Source organism: Oncorhynchus nerka, linkage group LG22 (assembly GCF_034236695.1).
Source record: "Oncorhynchus nerka isolate Pitt River linkage group LG22, Oner_Uvic_2.0, whole genome shotgun sequence".
NCBI lineage: Eukaryota > Metazoa > Chordata > Actinopteri > Salmoniformes > Salmonidae > Oncorhynchus > Oncorhynchus nerka.
This window is the reverse complement of record NC_088417.1, coordinates 89,383,244-89,410,308: the sequence shown is the minus strand read 5'-3', so window position 1 is coordinate 89,410,308 and position 27,065 is coordinate 89,383,244. Positions and strand designations below refer to the sequence as shown.

General features: G+C 42.2%; 2 protein-coding genes across 3 annotated transcripts in view; one reads left to right on the top strand and one right to left on the bottom strand.

The window, feature by feature from the left end:
* The window catches only part of LOC115105969 (exosome RNA helicase MTR4-like), a 49,795-nt gene extending 49,078 nt beyond the window's left edge, over positions 1-717 (top strand). Inside the window, exon 26 of the mRNA XM_029628516.2 lies at positions 476-717. Within this exon, the coding sequence (XP_029484376.1) occupies positions 476-528 (53 nt within the window). The 3' untranslated portion in view covers positions 529-717. The remainder of the gene's footprint in view (positions 1-475) is intronic.
* Positions 676-26,327, bottom strand: plpp1a (phospholipid phosphatase 1a). 2 transcript variants are annotated; one of them, XM_029628520.2, is made up of 6 exons: positions 25,794-26,327; positions 12,485-12,636; positions 10,351-10,634; positions 7,834-7,891; positions 2,709-2,885; positions 676-1,382 (listed from the first exon to the last, which is right to left on the bottom strand). In XM_029628520.2, exons 1-6 carry the CDS (start codon positions 25,849-25,851, stop codon positions 1,263-1,265), a joined length of 849 nt encoding a protein of 282 aa, XP_029484380.1. In that variant the 5' UTR covers positions 25,852-26,327; the 3' UTR covers positions 676-1,262. The 2 variants fall into 2 exon arrangements, with proteins under 2 accessions (XP_029484380.1, XP_029484379.1); XM_029628519.2 differs by lacking the exon at positions 12,485-12,636 and adding an exon at positions 16,896-17,050 and having other exon boundaries at positions 25,794-26,323.
* Positions 26,328-27,065: the final 738 nt, after the last annotated feature.

The window sequence follows — 27,065 nt, the reverse complement described above, 5'->3', positions numbered from 1 at the left end:
AAAACTTCCTCTGCAGTCTGTGGAGGTAACCCTCGGGCCCTCTGCAGTCTGTGGAGGTAACCCTCGGGCCCTCTGCAGTCTGTGGAGGTAACCCTCGGGCCCTCTGCAGTCTGTGGAGGTAACCCTCGGGCCCTCTGCAGTCTGTGGAGGTAACCCTCGGGCCCTCTGCAGTCTGTGGAGGTAACCCTCGGGCCCTCTGCAGTCTGTGGAGGTAACCCTCGGGCCCTCTGCAGTCTGTGGAGGTAACCCTCGGGTCTACCGTACACTAGGTTCTGTGTTAGGTTTCAGATAGACACTTTGAAACTGAATTACTACAAACTTGTGCGTAACTTTGGACCCCAACAGTAACAAATCTCGAGTTGTATGGACCAGTTTTGTGAGGCACCCATTAGACTGTAATAATTGTCTTAGTCTGTAGGTGTACATTGGCTTTAGCAAGTAAATAGTCATTTATTTCTTCTGTTTTTCCTTATAGGTATCACAAAAATCAAGAGGGATATTGTGTTTGCTGCTAGTCTATATCTGTAATTTGTTGTATTTTGTAAGAATAAGATTGTGTTTGTGTAATGTCATCATGATATCATCCAGACAATGTTTTTTTATATTTTTATTTGTATTCATGTTGATAAGCATGAAATGGCTTTTTTTCCTTCCAAAAAGTGCAACACATTTGTACATAGTTAAAACTAATTTTAATTAAAAAAACGTCTGTAGTGATTTTTTTTACATATGGATGGATAAAAAAAAAAGTAAGGTATTTTGTTGCTTCGGGTACAGATGCATTATATTAGTCTTGTTGGGATAGTCAGGTATATTATATTAGTCTTGTTGGGATAGTCAGGTATATTATATTAGTCTTGTTGGGATAGTTAGGTATATTATATTAGTCTTGTTGGGATAGTAACGATAATACAAAGGAAGCTATGATTAGTAGCAGTCCAACCAAGGCAACATGGGTGTGACTCAATGTCCAATAGGGAGCTTGGCTCCAGGTCATAGGTCATAAATGCACAAAGCAGGGTTACATTCACAGGTTTGGCAACGCTCCAAATGGCACCCTATTTCCCTACATAGTACAGTACTTTTGACCAGAGCCCTATAGGTTATGCTATATAGGGAATAGGGGGCCATTTGGTACTTAAGCCTTTCTGTCCACCCCAGTGGTCCGTCCCTTAGTGGGGTATGATGCGCATGCAGTAAACACTTCCCCACTGGCTACACGTCACGTATGGTTCCGGATGGTTCCTCCTCTCCTTTATAGTTTAGTTGGGGCTGCTGTCGTAGTGGTTTCCGTTTGTGGGTGTCTCCTGCAGGGTGGTGTGGGGAATATCCTCCTTCTGAGGCTCAACTTTCTTCTTGAAGAAGTCTGACACGAAGAAGACCTGCATCAGAAAAAGAGTGGTAGAGTAAGTGGAAGGAGAAGTGGGAGATTCCTAGGTCTACAGTGGCTTCGGAATGCATTGTAATGAAACCGCAGGGAGCAGGTCTCGAACCCTCGACCTTCAAGCCCGAGGTCCGGCGCGCTATCGACTGTGCCGCAAAAACAGCACAATCGATTTCCGCGCTTATAAACCCAGGGTCGTCACAGTATTCAGACCCCTTCACTTTTTCCACATTTTGTTATGCCATAGCCTTATTCTAAAATAGATTAAATAGTTTTTTCCCCCACTCATCAATCTACACGGAACACCACAATGATAAAGCAAAAACAGGTTTTTAGACATTTATAAAAAATGAACTGAAATGACATTACTCAGTACTTTGAAGTACCCTTTGGCAGCGATTACAGCATCAAGTCTTGGGTATGATGCTACAAGCTTGGCAACCTGTATTTGGTGAGTTTCTCGCATTCTCTGCAGATCCTCTCCAGCTCTGTCAAGTTGGATGGGGAGCGTTGCTGCACAGCTATTTTCAGGTCTCTCCAGAGATGTTCAATCGGGTTCAAGTCCAGGTTCTGACTGGGCCACTCAAGGACATTCAGAGACTTGTCCCGAAGCCACTCCTGTGTTGTCTTGGCTGTGTGCTTAGGGTCGTTGTCCTGTGTGAAGGTAAACCTTTGCCCCAGTCTGAGGTCCTGAATACTCAGGAGAAGGTTTTCATTAATGGTCTTTCTGTACTTTTCTCTGTTCATCTTTCCCTCGATCCTGACTAGTCTCCCAGTCCCTGCTACTGAAAAACATTCCCAGAGCATGATGCTGTCACCACCATGTTTCACCTTAGGGATGGTGCCAGGTTTCTTCCAGACGTGATGCTTGGCATTCAGGCCAAAGAGTTCAATCTTCGTTTCATCAGACGAGAGAATCTTGTTCCTCATGGTCGGAACTCCAAGTGGGCTGTCGTGCCTTTTACTGAGGAGTGGCTTCTGTCTGGCCACTCTACCATAAAGGCCTGATTGGTGGAGTGCTTCCTAAAAAGCTGTTTTCACTTTGTCATTATGGGGTATTGTGTGTAGATTGATGAAAAATGATCATAATTTAATCCATTTTAGATTAAGGCTGTAATGTAAAAAATGTGGAAAAACAAGGTCTGAATACGTTCCTAAATGTACTGTATAAGCCACTTTAATGCTACAGATCACAAGGTTTGGAAATCATCTCTGGGTTATAGATAGCAGAGAGTATCAAAGCTGAAAACCAATTTCCATTGTAAAAAATGGACCAATCAAGTTATTATTTTGAACCAAATGAATCGGTGTCGTGGTTACTCACTACCAGTGTGGCCATGAGCACTCCCTGGATAAGGCCAACCAGGACGTCGCTCCAGTGGTGTTTGTAGTCAGACACACGAGACAGTCCGGTGTACACAGACGCCGCGATCAGGAAGAACTGTAGGGTTGGTCTCAGGAGTCTGGCCCACCCTGCCTGCAGCCTGGCCTGGATGTACAGCTGGGGGACACAGATGGAAATGAGTTGCTAGAATAAGGCCTTGTGGTTTTACTACTAACTTGTTTGGCCAGTTTAGCCTGTAACGAATTTCCAGTTTAAGTCATGTTTATACCTGGTGCTAACACGTGGTTGTTGTCATCTGATTAAGATAATCCAATCTCTGATCAAGATTTGCCACGTCAACACTTGGCATAAAAATGTGTTTCTGTCTGCATTGTGACCAAATTTCATGGTCCTGCTGTATGAAAATGATTAGACTTAAAATGAATAAATTCATACTATAATATATATATTTTAAGACCATTATGGTCAATAGTGCCAGCTGTGAATTTATATGACGGGATAATCATCATTTAAATGTTTTTATTGACCAGATCCATCTACACTATATTCAGACACAATGCATGCCTGGGTACTTCACACGTATTCTGACCTTGAACTTAAGCATGGCGGAAATGCCAGTTCCAGAAAGCCACGCATTTGGGGTGAAGATCAAAGAAATTGAGGTGTGGCGGAGGCATATATAGATACGCCGTATTCTTACCTTGAAACCATAAGGTAGCGCTAACCTGCCTGTCGGAAAAAGTGTGACTTCATTTTGTTTGTTAGAAATAACGCCATTCTCCATGCGCTGTAATTTATAAATTGATATGATGAGCTAGGTAAACCAGTAATCCGTTTGGATAAGGGGATTATAAATATAGGCTAATTGACCATTTGTTTTATCTATTTGACCTTGTTTGCTGGAGATGAATGTGAAGCTAGTCATATGGCAGGAAACTGGAACGCATAACATGACAGGTAGTTCCATTCAAAGGATATCAAAGCAAAGAGTCTCGTCAAATATACCCTTTCAACTCTCTAGAATGTTCTAATCATTATGCCCCGACTTTTCCTGCCTCCTTCAATTTGTAGGCTATAGCCTATGATGACTATTATTATTTACTATTAGTAGCGACCGTAAGTAATAAACACTTAAGTGGTATTTCCCTTCCCTACATTGTCTCATTCCATTGCGTCGTTTCATTTTGCCTGCCGTTCTTTGTTTCCTCTGTAAAGCCGTCATGTCCTTGTGGCTGAGGGTGAAGTAGTAGTGGATACTATAGTATTTAATGAAGGCCAAACACAAATTGTAGTAACAATGAATTGGGACATGTATGCTTATTAAATCACGGCATAAGACTTGCCATCACAGTTCTATGATCAGTGCGGGCAATTCGGGTATACTATTGTGTACTATTCTCCATATTATAATTGTAGGCTACAGTACTTCCAACGTTACCATTGATTAACTGAACGCGGTAACTTTAGGTAGGAATCAAACCACTTTTTTTAATACCTGCCACAAACCTCGTTACACACCTCCATAAGGTAAGTCTGAATAACTACTGAGAAGTGCGTAGGATAGACATTCATTCCTTAAGTCTGAATCGGCCCCCAGGGCTTTTGATCGTCTACACCTGTCTACAAAATGTGGGCACAATCAGGGCAACGGATGAATGTTAGCACCAGGTATAACCGGTCTAAATGGATTTACTACTATCTTGTTTGACTAGAATAAAAACAAAGGTTTGCTGTCCCAATACCCAACCTCAACACAAAACAGAAGGGTAAAGGAAGGAGCGTCTCCAGAGCAATTGTAGTGCGAGGCTAGTTGTTGACATGCTTTAAACCTCTCTTGGGTTTCTACTTGGGTTTGTGTGTTTCTTTTGGGTGGGTCACAGTGCTGGCTAATTTAAGTCTGGTCTGGTTTTGTCATTTAATGATGTTCGTGAGGAGCTGGTTTTGCCACTGTGCTCTGGTAATTGTTTATGCAAACGTTCTGATGAGGGCGGCTGTGTGCCCTTGCATGCTCTCTTCTGTTTCCTTAAATCAGCACTGTGGCTGGGCTATTCTCTATTACCACTCTACATGGCAGATTCTCAACTGCTGGGTATATACATTCTGCACAGCCAAAACCTCCAAAAAGTATTATTTAACCAACCAATCAGCTTCCGTTAACAAGGCCTATAACTTTTTGAATAAAGTTTAAAGGCATTAAAATGTCAAATTTAATATACAGGTTGAGATACGTGTGTCAAATCTGTATCAGTTATCAAAACAAATCATCTACTGATCAATTTAGAGCCATTTCCATCCAAAGGTGACTGACTGCTTATTGTCTACAGATCAGTGTAAATGGTTGAAAAACGCTTCTATGGGACACATCTATGCTTGCCTCAGTAGTTCTCAATAATGGGTGGGTCTGGTCTATTCATTTAAATGACAAACAAACCAGCCACACTTCTTAAAATAGATTATGGGATTGTCATTCCCACTCCTTCAGTTCTGTCTGACGTAAACATAGTGATTTTACTGGTATGCAGGGTTAGACCGGACAATGTTGGTCTCTTGTTTGAAGAATGTTTTACTGCTATTTGAAGGACTTTTAACTTCCATTTAGTGACACGGTGCTTCCATTTGCTGCAGTGAGTGTCCATACTTTGTAATGTGCCAGGACTTTGTCCCCACGACTATTTTTATGTTTCGTTCCTTACTGAGTCACCACAGTGTAATAAACCAAACAGGAACAACCATTCATGAAGAGCTGTTGCTGGTGTGATCCTGGGTCGTCCCGTACCTCACCTCACCACTGATAAGACAACTGGTTTAAACTGGGGTCATGTTCAGTAGTGCTTCCCGTTGCAAAACGTTTAATGGAAGATGACAGTTCTGTGCTCTAATTGGATATGTTAGCATTTTCTCCCTATTGCACACACCCCTCTCTGACCCTGGTCACAGTACTAATGGGGAGGCCCGGTAGTGACATAGGGGTTATGGTCACAAAGCTTGTCAGTCTTGCTCATAACTGAATTAAGTTTGGTTCCTGGAGGAGAGGGAGTAACAGCACAGGCTACCTCTGTCAATGTGCTGTTGTTAGAGCCTACAGTGTGTTAAAGCTATGCCCCCCGTGCCATTTTTATATTCATTTTGAAAGTTACTTTAGGTAATTAAAGGGTGTATTATAGATTGTGCGTGTTACTGTATCCCAGAGTAGAGGTCTGTACGGGTCCACCCGAATACCCGCGCAGGTCCGGATCCAGAATTCAGGTCCTGAAGGCACAATAGTGCCTCTTCAACCTCAGGAGGCTGAAGAAATTTGTCTTGGCCCCTAAAACCTTCACACACGTTTACAGATGCACAATTGAGAGCATCCTGTCGGGCTATACCACCGCCTGGTACGGTAACTGGACCGCCCGCAACAGGGCTCTTCAGAGGGTGGTGCGGTCTTCCCAATGCATCACTGAGGTCACACTGCCTGCCCTCCAGGACACCTACAGCACCCGATATCACAGGAAGGCCAAAAGGGACATCAATCACCCGAGACACTGCCTGTTCACCCCGCTATCATCCAGAAGGTGAGGTCAGTACAGGTGCAGCAAAGCTGGGACCAAGAGACTGAAAAACAGTTCAAGGCCATCAGACTAAATAGCCATCACTAGCCGGCTTCCACCCGGTTACACAACCCTGCACTTTGGAATCACTGGCCACTTTAGTGTTTAAATGTTTGCATACTGCTTTACTCATCTCATGTATATACTATTCTACTGTATTTTAGTCAATGCCACTCCGACATTGCTCAATCTAATAGGCCCATATTTCAAGATGTGTGTATTTTTGTGAATTGTTAGATATTACTACACTGTTGGAGCTAGGAACACAAGTATTTCACTACACCCACAATAATGTGTATGTGCCCAATAACATTTCTTTTGAATCCTGTTTCTAAAAACGCTCCAAATAAACCCTAGTGTTCTGTTGTGGTCAGGAGTCAGACCTCGCGGAAGATCTGCATAAAAATGTTCAAATACTTTTCAGTTGAGCCGACACATGCAGTGTGTACCATGAATACAGTCTCCGTGACTGTGGGAAGATTGCCTTTAATTGTCAATCGCGCTATAAAGTGGGTCTTCAGCGCTACGGATTGAATAGAGCCCCAACACACTACTATGTGGACCATTCAGAGCTGCCTAATGTAACGTTACACTGTGCACCCCAGTAAAGATCCACATGACCAAACCCACTTTTTTTCCCATTTTAACCCTAAATGTACAAATGTAATAACAAATGTACCCCTGCACATTGACTCGGTACCGGCACCCATTGTATATAGGGAAAGGGAAGTTATTTTGTTACTTTTTTTTATATACTTCAGTTTTAGTAAATATTTTAACTGCATTGTTTGTTAAGGGCTTTTAGTAAGCATTTCACGGTAAAGTCTACACCTGTTGTATTCAGCATTTCACGGTAAAGTCTACACCTGTTGTATTCAGCATTTCACGGTAAAGTCTACACCTGTTGTATTCAGCATTTCACGGTAAAGTCTACACCTGTTGTATTCAGCATTTCACGGTAAAGTCCACACCTGTTGTATTCAGCATTTCACGGTAAAGTCTACACCTGTTGTATTCAGCATTTCACGGTAAAGTCTACACCTGTTGTATTCAGCATTTCACGGTAAAGTCTACACCTGTTGTATTCGGCTCATGACAAATAAAATTAGATTTGAACACAGTGCACTGCATGTCTTGTGCTGTAATGACCTTGAAGTAAACTCAATTGGTCGCTAAGCAATAAGGCACAAGGGGGTGTGGTATATGGCCAATATACCATGGCTGAGGGCTGTTCTTTGGCACGACGCAACGTGGAGTACCTGGATACAGTCCTTAGCCGTAGTATATTGGCCATATACCACACACCCCCGAGATGACTTAGTTATTATAAACTGGTTACCAATGTAAATAGACAAGTAAAAATACATGTCATACCCGTGGTATACGGTCTGATATACCATGACTGTCAGCCAATCAGCATTCAGGGCTCGAACCACCCAGTTTATAATATTATACATGCCCTATCAGTGAGTGCACATATTGCCCTTTGAGGAAATCCCATTGTGGATACTTACTGCCAGGAACAGCATGCAGTACATGGAGAAGGAGGAATGGCCAGAGTAGAAAGACAGCCTGCAACACAACAACAATGGCATCATGGGATTGCTGTGGGCACTTTGAATGCTGGGAAAAAACTCTGGGAAATAATTCAGCATCCACCTCAATCGGCTCTGTGTTGGTGATAGATTATCCTATTGTTCCATTGAATAACATAACTGGCTAAACTGTGACACACCCTTTTCCGGGTGATAGGGTTGTGCTGGAGAGCGGGGAGAGACGTCCGTTGACGTCTGTTATGGGGGGGGGTTGGATGTTGAGACAGTGTCAGGCAGCCTGGTCGATCGGGGCAGTTAGAGGGCCGCTAGCCTAGCTCACTCATCCGGCCAGCTTTAGTGTCTTCCTGTTTACTTAAGCAGTGCTGCATTGCCCGCCCAGCAGATTACTGATAACCAGCGTCTGATATAAACACTGTGGAGAGTTGCAGGCCCACAGACACTAGTTACTGTTGAGATGGCCGCAGTGCTGATGTAGACACTAGTTTGTGTTGAGAGAAAGCCACAATACTGAAGTGGATACTAGTTAGTATTGGGAGAGTCAGTGTAACACTGATAAATAGGCTGGCTGCTTATCAGGGAAAATGTCTTAAGCGCTTTCTCTGTACTTTAACCCTTCCACATCGATAAGTGTGGGAGTAAAGGCCAAACTTGAATAAAGAGGTAGGCCCATAGCCTCTCTGTAATAAACAGAGATAGCCCCATAGCCTCGATTTCCTTTGACATTGTACTGGGAAGCCTGGGGTTGCCCTAAATACACTGGACTAGGAAGCTTGGGTTTACCTTGGCTTGTCTTTATGTTAATGGGTCTTGCAATTCTGCTACTGAACCGGTGGTGGGTCTGACTGAGCTTGGACATTCCTTCCGAGGTCTGCTCGGCCTCTCTGACCTTTTACTGAAAGCTTTTCTCCAAGCGTACGTGTTAATTATCACCATGGTAAATTGTCAGTGTCAGATGAGGCGCTAACCGAATTCTGTAAAACCAGGTCACTCTAAATTGAATCTGACAAGATTCGAACACCCTCCCTTGTTTACTCAAACTGACGGATGTACACAGGAGAGGAAGTCTGTCCTTATTTTAGTTTTGAAATCAACATCCAGGATTTTCTATTTCTAGAGAAACAAACAAGTTAGTTGTCGAGTGGCTGTGGGCTGTCCCACCCTTAGACATACCTTATTGTTACTGGCTGTGGTGGGCGATAGTTAGCTAGCTAGTGGTCTGTCTCTATACAGACTTTCATTATGGCTGTGGTGTGAGACAGCTGCCTATCTGTAGACTGTCATTACCTCATGGTCATGTGGTGAACCTCCCATGTTAGCCAAGTATAACCTATACAGAGACTACCCTAATCTCTACCATGATCCTTGGGTGGGCTCTCCCAGTCTCTTGTGGCCACAGAAGGTCATATTTACCTGGGTGTGGCTCTGGTCTCCCATGGCAGCCCTTGCCTGATCGGACCCGGCTTTCGGTGTTTTCTTTGGTATGGTAGTCATTAATAGTACAAACACCTGCCTGGTGGACCGACTGAGTAGAGCAGGTCAGAATAACCTAGGGATCATCTTTCTGCAATGTTAGCATTTCCCTTAGGGACATGAGGCCCACCATCAGCCAGAGCCTTGGCTTGTGTATGTGTGTTATATAGGTAATCCTCTCTAATGGTTTACAGAGGATTTGGGACCTGACTCTGTCGTCCCTCACTGCTGTACTGTCCTCACTGGGTAAATAAAGATAATTAAATAGTGAGGTTGACTTACAACTCTCTTGGCTCCCTCTCTGTGTGATATCTGGCTGAACTTCTGTCGTCAGCCTTATCCACCAGAACAGTGGAATTACTGAGCTCTCTCAACACTAACTAGTGTCCACTTCAGTACTGTGGCTCTCTCCCAAAACGAACTAGTATCCACGTCAGTACTGTGGCTCTCTCAACACTAACGCAGCCTGAAACTTCAAAGTGTGGGCTTGCCTTCCTCAATGATCTCATGGTCAGCACTCGGCATATTATCTGACCATAATAAACAATACAACAGGATATTATATTTCAGTTGATGGATGACGTCATAATTCAGTCAGTAGATTTGAAAGAAGCATCCCAGCCAGTCAAATAGTTTCCCACCCGTCCCTTTGATGTTTGCATATCTGTAAGGCATATCACTGTACATACTACCTCAACTAACCGGTGCCCCTTCACATTCACTTTGTACCGGTACGCCCCTTTTATATATATATATTTTTACTGCTCTTTAATTACTTGTTACTTTTATCTTATTCTCATCCATATTTTTTTTAAACTACACTGTCGATTAGGGGCTTGTAAGTAAGCATTTCACTGTAAGGTCTACACCAGTTGTATTCGGCGCATGTGACTAATACAATTTTATTTGACTCTTCAGATCTGCTTTGAACACTGAAGCGATAGGGGGCCAAGGGGTAGTGGGTAAATTTGGCCCAATTGTCAGTTTCCCCTCAACAACACCCACCTGCCCTCATTGGCCAAGCGTGCGTCCCCTGTGCAGGTAAAGTCCTCTATGTAGGTGCCTGCCGTGCAGTTGATCAGCTTCCAGTCAGGCTTGCACACGTCCAGGAAGTGGGGTCGGAGCCGGCCAATCGAATACTTGGCGATGTCAGTGAGCGATTGGCTCATGGCTGCCCCGAACACGAATGTGCCGATGGCTTTGTAAACACGGGCCACATACATGTTGCTGAAAGAGGACTTTGATTTGATGCGTTTGAGATAGACCGAAAGGCACTCTCCAAAGACCATCTGTGAGGAAGGGAGGAGAGGAAGTAGACATGTCGTGAGGTTAGGTCTCTCAATGTTCGCTCACAGCTTGGAGTTACAAGATTACAACTGTTACAAGTCAGTCACTAAAATTACAGGAATTTCAAAAGGTCCAAACTGTTTTATCTCAATATCAATTCATTTCAGGGTAACAAGTACCGTACTGTGATTGTTTGTAGTTAAAATGGTCAAAAAGAAACATAGCTTCTTAGCAGAGAACAATTTCTCAAGGAAAAATGTTGCTTCGACTGTCAGTGGTTTGAGTGGAGAGGGAAAACTGAAAACCTAGCTGCTGTTGGCAGAGGTTTGGAACTCTTAATGGTCTATTAATAAATGTACTGCATGGTGATGTCACCATGGAAGGCCAAAGCTCCCTCCAATCAAAACAGGCTGACATTTCATGTGGTCTTTTCAAACAGCTCTTACACTAAAAGGGCATTATCATTTTTTACAATTTCACAATTATTCAAAACCTCAATGTGGAAATATAAAACACAGAAAAATCATGTTCTTGATTGCACTGACCCTTTAAGTAAAATAGACCCTTGCATTTTAGAGGAACGTCCATCTGAGTGACTATAAAGACCTAACAAGGATGTCCACTGAAAAACGTGTGTAAAGTCAAATGAGTAGATGTTTTTAAACAGGGAAAACAAACACACTGGTGCATCACAATACAGCTTCTGAGTCACACCTGAGCAGTCAAACTTAACCTGTTCCTTTAGAAGATATAGCTATTTGTGCTCAGATGTGTGTCAACAGTAGAAACTATTTGGAGACCATGTTGAATGTAAAACATACGTCATGGAATCATTGTGGGTGGGTTGGTCTTTTTTAAATAGTGTGTTCTTGTATATTACCGGATGTGGTTATTATAACTGTCTGGCTCACACCTCTCTGAGGGACAATGGACCTGAAAGCATGAGAGGTTATTTGGAAGTGTGTTTACATTCCCCTATCTGGAAATAGGCCTAAAACTACCATATGAACATACGCTTACTGCTGTACTGTCAAGGAGGTGGTGTTGTCCTGGTAACGGTTTCTGTTTAACTTAAAGCCCAACTGTTCAAACATTTAGGGTAATTCCAGGTCATTCATGACGTGTAAATGAGTTACATCCAGTGTGAGGGTTTACTGGAAATGTGTGCAGACCATGAGGTGAATTTATGTACATTTAATGGAACAAAAAAAGCTTTTTTGAATGAATGCTGCAAAACCTGTTGTAAGACTTGATAACAGCCACAACAGGGCTCATCTAAAGTGCCTCATCTCAGAGTAGGAGTGCTGATGTAGGATCAGTTTTGTTTTGATGAATTATATGTGGACAGGGGGGGACCTGATCCTAGATCAGCACTCCTACTCCGACGCTTTATGAATATGATATGTACTAAGACAGTCAGTGGAATACTGGCCAAGAGTCAAGCGGGAGATCTCTGAGGGAGGGACAGTTTGGCTATTCCTATTGTATCGTTCAGATGGAGACTATGAGTAGGCTTATGGAGAGGCCTTTGTTTCAGTGACTTTAAAGGTCAACCGCCATGGTCTGATACATTTGTGGTCTGTGAGTACACAGAAGTAACTAACACAGGTTGGGGTTTGATTTTTCAGTTTTCGTGATACTCTAAAATACGAAGTTCTTACTACTCTGTTTACATGCGCCATCTTTGGTTGATTTTGTTATTTTTAAGTGTTATTATTAGACAATACGATTAATGAAGCAAGCCGTTAAACTAGACATACAAGTAATTTGTGTATGTATGTATAGCCTAAATGGATTAAGCACAAAATGGCAAAGGAAGAGAAAGAAGTTAACATAAAACAGGTGCACTTACAGTGAGTACTGTGACTGGTATCATAACTCCACCTAACAACTGATAGGATATGGTGTCTTCTTTTAGAGGGTACTTGATCGAATCATCGTTACAGAAAAATCCCCGTTTGAAGGGATTGTGTAGCGGTGTGAGTATTGCAAACGGGAGTCCAGCTAGCAAAATGAAAGAGAACAGGAGGAACAGGTTAGGAGAGTAGACTCTGAACACCTTGTTATCCTGCACCCACATACACCCGTCCAACACTGAGCAGAAGAGAGCATTCGGAGAGGAAAGTCCCGACCAGCCAAGACATACACTGTAGTGATCTTGTATGGCTCAGTTGGTAGAGCACGGCTCTTGCATTGCCAGGTTTGTGGGTTTGAGTCCCGGGGCCACCCATATGTAAAACGTGTGCAAGCATGACTAAAAGTCACTTTAGATAAAAGCATCTGCAAGTAGATATTTCAACATTGCAGGAACAGGAGGAATGGAAAAACACCATGGTAGCTAAAGAGTTGTCATGGGAACTAACACTACTATCTCCCCTGGCGAAGAGAAGGTGTTAGTGGAAGAACCAACTAAGCCCAAATGATCCTCCCTCTCCACCACCCTAAACTTTCACAGCTGTTTCGTGCTTGGGTGCACAGTGCAATGGACATGCAATCCACAAGTAGGCCTAGATGTCCATTCCACAAGTAGGTCTAGATGTCCATTCCACAAGTAGGCCTAGATGTCCATTCCACAAGTAGGCCTAGATGTCCATTCCACAACGACCAGCAATAGTGCTCTCTTCTCTCGAAATTCAATTCAAGGGGCTTTATTGGCATGGGAAACAAATGTTTACATTGCCAAAGCAAGTGAAATCTCTCTCTCTGTTCCTCTTTCTCTCTCCCTGCGTTCCTTAAAGCACAGTGGGTCATCATGTTGGAAGTAACTGGAATGCTTTTTCAGGAAGATGTTAGTTACATTAGAAACTTCAGGAATATGTTAGTTACATTAGAAACTTCCAAATAGTTTCCCACTACATACAGTAGGGAAATGGTATACTTCAAACGTGCTGTGGAAGCAATCATTAGTAATTCGTAATAAACACAAAACCATAGTTTTTAAAAGGTCAAATCGCACACTGCAAGCTTTGACACACATTGACCCAAGGAAAGTAGAAGCAGGATGAGTAAAAAGGTTAGTTGAGCTTTTAGTTCACATTAGTATGCAAATCATTTCCATAGCTGAATAAAGGGGTGATATTTTTTTTACATTATCGTGGACAGATCATACTACTGACATCAATAAGGACCCCAGCACAGTCTGGCTGTCAAGGACAGGAGAAACTGGTCCCACACAGACTCTCAGGTGATAGATTCACTCTCACTAGCCAGACCCCTTTTCTCTGTTCTGCTGAAAGCTGCATTGTGAAGCACCACAGTTTGAAATGTTGCCACGGCAACGGGTTGATGTATAGAGAAATAAATCAGTTGGTCTGGTCCAGGGGACTGGAGTTGAGATGTAAGTGTTGTGTATGGGACTCCAGTGAATTATAATGGAATAGACATAGTTTATGAAAAACAAAAGTCTAGTGTGTGTTTTAAGGTTTTCATCACAGTAAAGAATTTAGAAGACCAGGAAGAGGAATCAGTCACCAACACTACACGCACACCAGCTCAACTTCTGACCGTAACACAGGATAGTAGACAATAGCTAGTAGTAGACATGCTTTCCTAACTAACACACAAAGGGAACAGTGTGCCAACACTTCTGTCTCTGTCATTCTTCAAATAGAATCTGTATCAACAGTGTTCCAGGAAAGTGTTCCAGTTCTTTTTGGACAGAGAATGTAACCTGTGTTTGTTCCAAAGCCTATCAGCAGGAACCTCAATAACAGACATGTCAATTTCATTTAATCTCATTTCTGGTAGAATCAATCATTTATGAATGCATCATTGGCCCAAGTCAGAATAAGTGATATGTTATAAATCATGTTTGAATGGCCTAGTTAACAGGGTAACAAAATAAACAGCTTGACTACAGGGTTGCTAGGTCTTTTCAGATTTTCTGAACTAATGCTCTGTGATATTCAACCCCAGAACATCCCTTCTGGGAGTGGCCAAACTTACACCAGGACTTCCTACTTCCTGATCGGTTGGACTCTAAAGGCCTTACTATTGATGAAAACCACAAATGATCCAATAACACCTGAGAAGCTTTCACAACACAAGCTTCAGAAGTGGCTGAAATGACATGCGGATATCAGGATATGTGTGAATGAAATACTCTATAGGGGTGGCTGAAATGACATGCGGATATCAGGATATGTGTGAATGAAATACTCTATAGGGGTGGCTGAAATGACATGCGGATATCAGGATATGTGTGAATGAAATACTCTATAGGGGTGGCTGAAATGACATGCGGATATCAGGATATGTGTGAATGAAATACTCTATAGGGGTGGCTGAAATGATGTGTCAAAATAAAATGGGGATATGTGAAAGGGGAATGGGGACACTTTGTGGACTGGGCATCCTCTTTTGAGTTAACCCTTACCCGGTTGGCAAATCTGGTTGAAATATCATTCCAATCAGTTTATATGGTTGTAATCTGGTTGAAATAACATTACATTATACCCTGATGAAGACAGCTTATCTGTCAACGTTGAATATTAGGTTATTCAATTATTGCACCTGAACTTCTAGAGTGTGCGGATCTCCTTTAATCTTTCAAGTGTTCTACTCTGCTAGCCAGCACCTCGCCTTAACAGGTGTTCTACTCTGCTAGCCAGCACCTCGCCTTAACAGGTGTTCTACTCTGCTAGCCAGCACCTCGCCTTAACAGGTGTTCTACTCTGCTAGCCAGCACCTCGCCTTAACAGGTGTTCTACTCTGCTAGCCAGCACCTCGCCTTAACAGGTGTTCTACTCTGCTAGCCAGCACCTCGCCTTAACAGGTGTTCTACTCTGCTAGCCAGCACCTCGCCTTAACAGGTGTTCTACTCTGCTAGCCAGCACCTCGCCTTAACAGGTGTTCTACTCTGCTAGCCAGCACCTCGCCTTAACAGGTGTTCTACTCTGCTAGCCAGCACCTCGCCTTAACAGGTGTTCTACTCTGCTAGCCAGCACCTCGCCTTAACAGGTGTTCTACTCTGCTAGCCAGCACCTCGCCTTAACAGGTGTTCTACTCTGCTAGCCAGCACCTCACCTTTACAGGTGTTCTACTCTGCTAGCCAGCACCTCGCCTTAACAGGTGTTCTACTCTGCTAGCCAGCACCTCACCTTTACAGGTGTGCACTTCTTTCGCCTCCACACTGAAACAACATTACAATCAGTTTATATGGTTATAAGCTGGTTAAGGGTAACATAATTACAAACGGTTTATATGGGTATAAACTGGTTGAAATAATAATGGGGCGGCAGGTAGCGTAGTGGTTAGAGGGTTGGGGCTGTAACTGAAAAGGTTGCTGGATCGAATCCCCGGGCGGTTTATATGGTTATAAACTGGTTGAAATGTCATCAATCTGTTTACATGGGTGTAATCTGGTTGTAGTGGCATCGTATCAATCTGTTTACATGGTTGTAATCTGGTTGTAGTGGCATCGTATCAATCTGTTTACATGGTTGTAATCTGGTTGTAGTGGCATCGTATCAATCTGTTTACATGGTTGTAATCTGGTTGTAGTGGCATCGTATCAATCTGTTTACATGGTTGTAATCTGGTTGTAGTGGCATCGTATCAATCTGTTTACATGGGTGTAATCTGGTTGTAGTGGCATCGTATCAATCTGTTTACATGGTTGTAATCTGGTTGTAGTGGCATCGTATCAATCTGTTTACATGGGTGTAATCTGGTTGTAGTGGCATCGTATCAATCTGTTTACATGGTTGTAATCTGGTTGTAGTGGCATCGTATCAATCTGTTTACATGGTTGTAATCTGGTTGTAGTGGCATCGTATCAATCTGTTTACATGGGTGTAATCTGGTTGTGGTGGCATCGTATCAATCTGTTTACATGGTTGTAATCTGGTTGTAGTGGCATCGTATCAATCTGTTTACATGGTTGTAATCTGGTTGTAGTGGCATCGTATCAATCTGTTTACATGGGTGTAATCTGGTTGTAGTGGCATCGTATCAATTTGTTTTGCTTACTGGGTATGGCCTTGTTGAATTGAACTCTTTGGTTCTGACACCTAAGCTCTATGGACATCCTCCCTAAAGTTGAAGCCTTACATCATGACCAGGTGTTTAACAAAATAACTAAATGGAACACTGTGTATGGTATCAAAAGTTAACTGTCAATTTGGATAGAACAGCTGCCTGTTTATTAGTTAGTGTAGTACTGTAGCTGTCCATTATAATGTACTCTAAGCCAGCTGTTCAATATTTGGTTAGTAAAAATGTAAGAAATATTTTGTTTTCTCAACTCTTCCATTGTTACTTACAGAGCAAATGGGCAAAGTGAAGCCCACACCGTAGAGCACATTGGAGGTGACTGTGCTGGGGTGGAAGGGGTAGCTGATGCTGTCATCGTTACAGAAAAAGCCCCTCTGATAGGGCTTGATTTGGCCCAATTTAAGGGCTGCCAGGGGCAGTCCCGCTGTGGATGGAGAGAGGAAGTTAAGGGGTTAACTTTGTAACAATAGTATTGTGTCTTGCAGCAGGGACACTATTGACAGCAGCAACACCACAGTGTCTACCATGCTACTACAGTACCAGCACGTGTTTGTAATGATGCGGAGATGTTAATATTCAACCAGAGACTTCAGACTCAGAGCAGTGTTTCCTCTACAATTGTACAGGTGGGGCATGCATCCCTGCCTAGCTGTCTTGTCCCCTGCCCAGGTGTGGAATTGGAAAAAGTCACTCATGGAACTGAATTTACTTTAAAGAACTCACACATTCCACCCCAATTCTATTCTTTCCCTGACCTGAAATTGTTTGGATTCTATTCATTTTTTCCAGAAATGCTGGTTGGATGATTACCAGATTTCCTGCTTATTCACTCATAATTCCAGGAATCTCCAGGATTTCTGAAAAACGAGGGAGTTTTGGGAAACGTACCAGAATTTTGCAACCCTACTCTAAGGGAACGATTGTTTCAGAGAGGAATGTTTTAGAGACTGGTCTGGGACCAATCCGTCACTAGCTATGAGAATGAGTTCCCAAGGGAGGCCCTTCAGTAAATGCTCCAGTTGAATGACAACATAGCATCAAAAGAAACAGTTCATCATATATTCTGTCCAGTGATGTCATTGTTGTTGAAATGGCAACATAATGACTGTTTTTTCACAGCACATGGGATTCTTGAAAGATTGTACAATCTCTTTGGGAAATCGGTGCTGTAGTGCAATTGGTGAGTAGTAGCTCATTACTCTATGGATCCAAACGGTAAAGACCGGTTGATAGTGTATCATAAATAATAGGTTGTGACCGTTCAATGTCTGAGTTGAATGTGTCTGTTCTCTGGCTCCCTGTCCGTTCAGCCTTTTGTTATTGCTGGGGAAAGGCATGCTGGGAAAACGGCACAGCCTTTTTATTCTGGTTCAAGTTGAAGCCAGAAGCATGAGGCCCCTCTTCCCCTGAGGGACAGAGTGGAGGTCTGTGTTGCTCAACTGTCACACTACATCCTCAAACTCATACACTCATCATGTAAACGCTCTGCCGCACTCAGCATGTAAACGCTCTGCCGCACTCGGCATGTAAACGCTCTGCCGCACTCGGCATGTAAACGCTCTGCCGCACTCGGCATGTAAACGCTCTGCCGCACTCGGCATGTAAACGCTCTGCCGCACTCGGCATGTAAACGCTCTGCCGCACTCGGCATGTAAACGCTCTGCCGCACTCGGCATGTAAACGCTCTGCCGCACTCGGCATGTAAACGCTCTGCCGCACTCGGCATGTAAACGCTCTGCCGCACTCGGCATGTAAACGCTCTGCCGCACTCGGCATGTAAACGCTCTGCCGCACTCGGCATGTAAACGCTCTGCCGCACTCGGCATGTAAACGCTCTGCCGCACTCGGCATGTAAACGCTCTGCCGCACTCGGCATGTAAACGCTCTGCCGCACTCGGCATGTAAACGCTCTGCCGTACTCGGCATGTAAACGCTCTCTCTCTCAATTCAATTCAAGGGGTTTTATTGGCATGGGAAACATATGTTAACACTGCCAAAGCAAGTGAAGTAGATAATATACAAAAGTGAGAGAAACAATAAAAATGAACAGTAAACATTACTCAGACGTTCCAAAATAATAAAGACATTACAAATGTCATGTGTATATATACAGTGTTGTAACGATGTACAAATGGTTAAAGTACAAAGGGGAAAATAAATAAACATAAATATGGGTTGTATTTACAATGGTGTTTGTTATTCACTGGTTGCCCTTGTGGCAACAGGTCACAAATATTGCTGCTGTGATGGCACACTGTAATCTGAGGGAAATATGTCTCTCTAATATGGTCATACATTTGGCAATAGGTTAGGAAGTTTCCACCTCCTTTTGTGGTCAGTGTGCACATAGCCCGTCTTCTCTTGAGAGCCAGGTCTGGCTACGGCAGCCTTTATCAATAGCAAGGCCATGCTTACTGATTCTGTACATAGTCAAAGCTTTCCTTAAGTTTCGGTCAGTCACAGTGGTCAGGTATTTTGCCACTGTGTACTCTCTGTTTAGGGCCAATAGCATTCTAGTTTGCGCTGTTTTTGTTCATTAAGTAATTATCTTTTTGTTTTCTCATGATTTGGTTGGGTCTAATTGTGTTGCTGTTCTGGGGCTCTGTGGGGTCTGTCTGTGTTTGTGAACAGAGTCCAAAGACCAGCTTGCTTAGGGGACTCTTCTCCAGGTTTATCTCTCTGTAGGTGAGAGATTTGTTTTGGAAGGTTTGGGAATCGCTTCCTTTTAGATGGTTGTAGAATTTAACGTCTCTTTTCTGGATTTTGATAATTAGTGGGTATCGGATTGATCCTTACGTTGAACACAAAGGATATTTTTGCAGAATTCGGCATTCAGAGTCTCAATTTGGTGTTTGTCCCATTTTGTGAATTCTTGGTTGGTGAGGGGACCCCAGACCTCACTTCCATAAAGGGCAATGGGTTCTATTACTGATTCAAGTATTTTTTGCCAGATCCTAATTGGTATGTCGAATTTTATGTTCCTTTTGATGGCATAGAGGGCCCTTCCTGGCTTTGTCTTTCAGTTCGTTCACAGCTATGTGGAAGTTACTTGTGGCACTGATGTTTAGGCCATGGATTTTATAGTGTCGTATTTTTTCCCCCCCAACACCACTTTCCATCCATTTGTATAGCAGACCCTCATGCCAAATTGGGTCAAAGGTTTTTTGAAATCGACAAAGCATGAGAAGATTTTGCCTCTGTTTTGTTTGTCAATTAGGATTTGCAGGGTGAACACAGTCTGTTGTACGGTAATTTGGTAAAAAGCTAATTTGACATTTCCTCAGTACATTGTTTTCACTGAGGAAATGTACGAGTCTGCTGTTAATGATAATGCAGAGGATTTTCCCAAAGTTGCTGTTGACGCATATCCCACGGTAGTTACTGTGGTCAAATTTGTCTCCACTTTTGTGGATTAGGGTGATCAGTCCTTGGTTCCAAATATTGGGGAAGAAACCAGAGCTGAGGATGATGTTAGAGTTTAAGTATAGCCAATTGGAATTTGTCATCTGTATATTTTATCGTTTCATTGAGGATACCATCAACACCACAGGCCTTTTTGGGTTGGAGGGTTTGTACAATGTAATTGGAGAATTCAGTGTGTTCCGGTAGTCTTAAATAGTTGATTCTAAGATTTGTATTTGATCATGTATATGTTTTTGCTCTTTATTCTTTGTTATAGGGCCAAAAAGACTGGAGAAGTGGTTAACCCATACATCTCCATACATCTCCATTTTGGATAGATAATTATTTGTGTTGTTTGTTTAGTGTTTTCCAATTTTCCCAGAAGTGGTTAGTCTATTGATTCTTCAATTACATTGAGCTGATTTCTGACGTGCTGTTCCTTTTTCCATAGTGTATTTCTGTATTGTTTTAGTGATTCACCATAGTGAAGGTGTAGGTTCAGGTTTTCTGGGTCTCTATGTTTATGGTAGGATAGGTTTCTCAATTTCTTTTAGGTTTTTGCATTTATCAAACCATTTGTCATAGTTGTTCATTTTCTGGTTATCTGTTTGACATTTTTAGATTTGATAGGGAAGCTGAGAGGTCAAATATACTGCTTAGGTTCTCTCTCTCTCCAAAGAGGACAGGAGAGGACACACAGGAGAAGCTGGTCATGGTTAAGCTTCAGTGCAAATAGCTCAGAGATATCCATTCACCAAAACACTTCAAATAGTAGGATATTTATGGACATTGGTTATCTCAATCACATTCAAAATGTCAGAAACATTTCAAAGGGTCTGCTATACTGTATAATGTGTTTCGGTTACTTTGTTGTCAGTGGAAGTTCCAGCAGAGTAAATGCGGAACGATTGCTTGACAGGGGGTGCGGAACCATTGCTTGACAGGGGGTGCGGAACGATTGCTTGACAGGGGGTGCGGAACCATTGCTTGACAGGGGTGCGGAACCATTGCTTGACAGGGGTGCGGAACCATTGCTTGACAGGGGTGCGGAACCATTGCTTGACAGGGGGTGCGGAACCATTGCTTGACAGGGGGTGCGGAACCATTGCTTGACAGGGGGTGCGGAACCATTGCTTGACAGGGGGTGCGGAACCATTGCTTGACAGGGGGTGCGGAACGATTGCTTGACAGGGGGTGCGGAACGATTGCTTGACAGGGGGTGTGGAATTTCTTTTGAAGCCTAATTTAGATATGTTTCTTATCATTTCTGACATCTTGGTAGGCTATTTGTTAGTCAACTTGTCTATAATTAGATACATGAAGCTTCTCTTGTCATTACTGCCCTACAAGACTACATAAACCATTTCTCACCAGAATGTCATAAATCGATGAAGGTTTCAATCTAGTTGACATCGGTAAAGTTCTCATCTCTGCTTCTATCACGCAGCAGACATTTTAGGGACCAGGGATAACAAACAAAAAGCTTGACAATAACAGGAAAGATTTTAGGGGAATTAAAAGCTGTGAAAACGACCCAACATGATCCTAAAGAATATTTGAGTTCGACTTGGATGTGTATTTATGTCAAACCTATGGACAAAAATAGTCTTGTTCATGCATCTAGCTACCATCCTGACGCTTTGAAGAGAGGCTTTCCATACAGCCAATTCTTACGCATCAGACGCATCTGCACCCGAGACATGGACTTTGTCATCGAATCAAATAAACATTACTTGAATTTCCTCAGAGGCCTGCAGTTGAAGACATGGTCAGATCTGACACATTACAAGTGATCTTAAGTTCTGTGCCATTGACCATGTTTCCCAAGCCCCAGATGCCACGATATGGATGAACGTCTTCTCCAGAGTGAAGCCCGATGGATCTTCTATCTGAAAACTCTACACCCCCAAGGCTTAAATTAGTAATTGGACCTTGTAATGTTGTGTCTGGATGCACCAGCAGCCCCCCGCCTGCCCTCTTTGAGCTGTACACCTGAGTACTGTACCGATATGTTTTTACGATACCGCTATTTAGCCTATAACGCTGTTTTACTTCAATCGTATGTTAACATTTGAATTGTAATTTTTGTATATTTCTCTACATATTCTCTGTTCATATATACTTTGTTGACTCCCCATTCGCTAGTATCTAATGAATTAGATGTTTTGCACCTGCTGCGCTACACAGTGTCTACTGAAGTCTCTTATTTGCTCTTTTTACTTTTAGTTTTTTAATAAAAACTGTTACCCCGTGTATTCTTTTGAGCGTGGATTAAACTGACTATATTATTTTTGCATCTCGGCCTCTGCGTTTTTCCTTTTCATGGTTTGAGTGGGAGTACCTTTTGTAAGCTCTGTTTATCATTTCCGACCTTTTGGTCTGCTATTTCTTTAGCTCTCAAACAGTTCTCAGCGGTTACACATTCGCCCACAGTTGGTTCCAAGTGAACGACAATTCCCGAAACTGTATTTTAACATTAAGAAACATCAATAATCACTGCTTTCAAGCCGGTTTTCGAAACATATGGCCCTTATCTTTCATATCAGTGAGAAATAATCTTTCAAATAAAAAATACACTTACTGTAGCAGTTTTGCACAGATCCACAAACTGTGACTCCAGTTGCAAACTACACCTCCTCCCCAGTTACGCTTATACACATTGTGTATACGTACTCCTTAATCACCACTGATGAGTATAAAAGTCCTGTAGTGGAGGTATACACCGTTTCAATTAAGGCTGATGGAACAAATCAGAATGTTTAGCTTAATGTTGCTAAACTAATATGTCTTCACATTTTAAACGCAGCAATGTGCATACAGAGGTAAACTCAAAGGGGAAAAAAACGTTCTAAATGCACACCGCACATGAGGTTTCATGGACAGAGATATATCCATTAGAAATGTAGAAATATGACTGCATTTGGCTACTAGTGTCACACCCTGATCAGTTTCACCAGTCCTCGTTATTGTCTCCACCCCCTCCAGGTGTCGCTTGTTTTCCCCAGTGTATTTATCCCTGTGTTTCCTGTCTCTCTGTGCCAGTTCGTCTTGTATGTTTCCAAGTCAACCAGCGGTTTTCCCGTTCGCCTGCTTTTTGCAATCTCCTTTTCTAGTCCTCCCGGTTTTGACCCTTGCCTGTTTCTGTACCCGCCTGCCTGACCATTCTGCCTGCCTTTATTTCACCTTTATTTAAACAGGTTGGCCAGTTGAGAACAAGTTCTCATTTACAACTGCGACCTGACCAAGATGATTAAACATTGTAAGACTCCAACCATCTGCCTCGTCTTGTGCCTTGATAACTAGACAATGAAAGAAAGTGGAATGGTCAGGAGAGCGCATACGAGGATGTGTTTATAAAACATTTCCCTCAATTTCCCTCGGATTTTAGCTAATATTAAGTTAAACATCCAGGTTTCAAACAATTGAGGAACTGGAAAAATATAGTGATAATGATAAGACCTAACCATCTTCTGGTAGATGGAAAGGATTTCCCCAAAAACGTCTAAATTAAACGTCAACTAGCTACAAGGTAGCCTACCTGGCAAAATGATATGATTATTTGCATAAATTCAGTGGCCAATTGTTCTGCAAAGTAGGTGCTTATGAATTAAAGGGTAACTACACTCAAATCAAAATTGTGTAGATTTTTTCCCAGACCACAAGAGGTCTCCTGATGTGGTGTAAGCATTGTTGTGGACTTAGATCATCCAATGTTGTTTTTATATAAATAAATGAGAAATAGTGACAGTGGGAAAACATGGGGGAAAAACCTGAGACCTGTGAATTTCAGACTCAGTTGACAGCCTCATTATCTATTTCAATATCAGGTCTACTATTAGCCTACTTGCACAGTACAGCTTGGGTTGGCCTGACTGTGAAAGACCAATATGTGATTAAACATTTTAGGCCATTCAGAGTACATGTCACTGTTTCTCATAGAATTTCACACAGGGCACATTTCCTTTGCCGGGTAGGCCGTTTGGGAATTTGGGGCAAAATTCAAGTACAGTGTCTTGCAAAAGTATTCATCCCCCTTGGTGTTTTTCCTATTTGGTTGCATTACAACCTGTAATTAAATAGATTTTTATTTGTATTTCATGTAATGGACATACACAAAATAGTCCAAATTGGTGAAGTGAAATCTAAAAAATAAAAACCTGAAAAGTGGTGCTTGCATATGTATTCACCCCCTTTGCTATGAAGCCCCTAAATAAGATCTGGAGGTAATTGGTTGCACCAGAAGTCACATTATTAGTTAAATAAAATCCACGTGTGCAATCTAAGTGTCACATGACCTCAGTTCTGAAAGGCCCCCCAGAGTCTGCAGCACCACTAAGCAAGGGGCACCACCAAGCAAGCGGCACCATGAAGACCGAGGAGCTCTTCAAACAGGTCAGGGACAAAGTTGTGGAGAAGTATAGATCAGGGTTGGGTGATAAAAAATATCAGAAACTTTGAACATCCCACGGAGCACCATTAAATCCATTATTAAAAAATGGAAAGAATATGGCACCACAACAAACCTGCCACTGTCACTGAGTCTGAAGGTAGGTCTTGAAATACCTCCACAGGGACACCTCAAATTGACTCAAATGAGGTCAATTAGCCTATCAAAAGCTTCTAAAACCATGACATAATTTTCTGGAATTTTCCAAGCTGTTTAATTAAAGGCACAGTCAACTTAGTGTATGTGAACTTCTGACCCACTGGAATTGTGATACAGTGAATTATATGTGAAATTATCTGTTGGAAAAATTACTTGTCATGCACAAAGTATATGTCCTAACTGACTTGCCAAAACTATAGTTTGTAATAAGAAATTGGTGGAGTGGTTTTAATGACTCCAACCTAAGTGTATGTAAACTTCCGACTTCAACTGTATCTCTAGTATTTACTATATGTTCTGAGAAAACCATAGAATCCACTTTCAACACACACCTATGAAGGTATCGGTAGTTGCATCTGGTAGACACACATCTAGACATTTGTGATGAAGGGTTTGTATTTTTAGTATGCTATCACTCCAAAGCATATGTATGTCATGACTGAGGAAGCTCTATCTAGTAGAGACACTATCTGAGTGTGAAATCAGTTCCAAGTTCCAGCACCCCCTGAAAATTCGGAATTAAAACTATTAACAATTTATTTAAAAAAACATTTTCCCCACAAATGTAGGCCACTGGGCCTTTACTAGTCCTGTATTGGCAGCTATGGAAAACAGCACCTGATAGCTTTGAAAAGCCAATATAATTGGTTGACGCTAGATACTGTAGGGGTGATGGCTATAACTGACGCCAGATAATGTAGGGGTGATGGCTATAATTTAATGCAATCTAAACAACAGCAAGGCTCATTCCATAGTCCCTACTTTTACGGCAGGAATACAATTTTAATAATCATTCTAGAACGCAAGAGTTACATTTGTTATCGTTCTATTACATTGTATCATCACCAATTTCACAAGCAACATTAACTGTTCAACATCAGTCAACGGAGTGCAGCAGGAGCAGTAAGACATATGGCACTCAATCTCTTTCACTGCTTTGGTCACAAAATACTTGTTTTGGTGTTAATTAGCCTACTTATTATCAAATTATCAACTTCTTCTCGAAAGATTCACCCTCGTTTGACCAATAAGCAACATATAACCACTCCCTCGATAGCCTATACACGTGACAGCGATTGTCAAATATTATGTAAATAAGGTTAACTCATTACAATATAACAACATTATAATAAGCAAGTCATAGCAAGCAGATACATACCGAGAATTAGACAGGCGATGTCAAGCAGAATAAAAGGAATCCCTCTCGTCTCGAACATTTTTACGGTTTCTCCCCAGCTCGTTGACACAGATGATCCTTAGACGACTCGTGTTGTCGTCGTATCCTTGAAAGCGTAGTAGCCAAGTAACCGTAGATCTGATTAGACTAAACCTAAACAATACTTCGACCTAAAAAATAATATTAGAAACCGTCAATTGAGAAGCCTAACCTTTGAAGCCTTAGAATGGCGACAGACAGTGTAAATGCCGTAAATTGACACAGAATGTTAGAACTGATCCTCCCCTTTGAATGATCGTGCGCATGGAATCGTCGTGCGCATCGAAATTCTAATTACCGTGGCCTGGTAAATTAGACAGTCCTTTGCGTATAATTTAAAATCGGTTGGCAGAGCAGACGGTGAAGGCTATAATGTAGAGGTCTGTATACTCTGTAGTCTACCAGACTGCTCAAAGAGCCATGAGCACAGTGGGGTTTCGTTATGGCAGCTGGCGAAGAGGATGGACAGAAGAGACTATCGCCTGCCAGCACAATAGAATATGACATCACGGATAACGTCTAATTTACCTTTCGCTCCGCCTACTCCAGGCCTACTCCCATTGCTGTGTTAACGTTGCTACTTTAATTGAATAAATTATTATCGTCCTTTAATAACTAATTGAGCAAAAGATACACAGATATCACATAGGAAGAAAATATCTTATGCAGGCTGCTTGATAGGCTAAATGCAAAGCATAATTTGTAAACCTGTAACAAAAAGCTGTATTGGTTTTTATCAATAAACATTCCCAAGACTTCTCATAAATATTGTATGCTTTATCTTATAAAGCCTATATCATTTATCCAGGACATTTTATTGATGTTTAGGAACCATATTGTTTTCTTCATGTGCTCGCTCGTGTGGAATGGGAAACTGGGAGGTGGAAAGTCTGAAATCCGACATGTTCGTGTTCAAGTGCTGTTATTAATGTTGTTAATAATAACGTTGTTAATAATGAAGTTAGCTAGTTTGCTTAACATTGACAATATGGTCAAACTAGCTAGGCCTACATGAGCTAAAGGCTACCTATTAATAAGGAAGTTGTCAAAAACTGATCTGTCAACTTTTGGTTGAAAAGGTGAAAGGTAAGTGGTAAAAATTCACCGACGTGGAGTACAGATAACTCCGATAGCACGTGAACACGGGCGAGAATGAAACGAAAGATGATCCCACTCATGCACGGGTTGGTTCTTATTCAACCTGTAGGCGTATGG

Coding starts and splice junctions, on each gene's coding strand:
- plpp1a (XM_029628519.2), bottom strand. CDS start 25,851: ATGTTCGAGACGAGAGGGATTCCTTTTATTCTGCTTGACATCGCCTGT. Junction 10,635..16,895: donor TCACTTTGCCCATTTGCTCT/GTAAGTAACAAT, acceptor CCTTCCTCACAG/ATGGTCTTTGGAGAGTGCCT. Junction 2,886..7,833: donor ACTGCATGCTGTTCCTGGCA/GTAAGTATCCAC, acceptor TGTGTCCCCCAG/CTGTACATCCAGGCCAGGCT.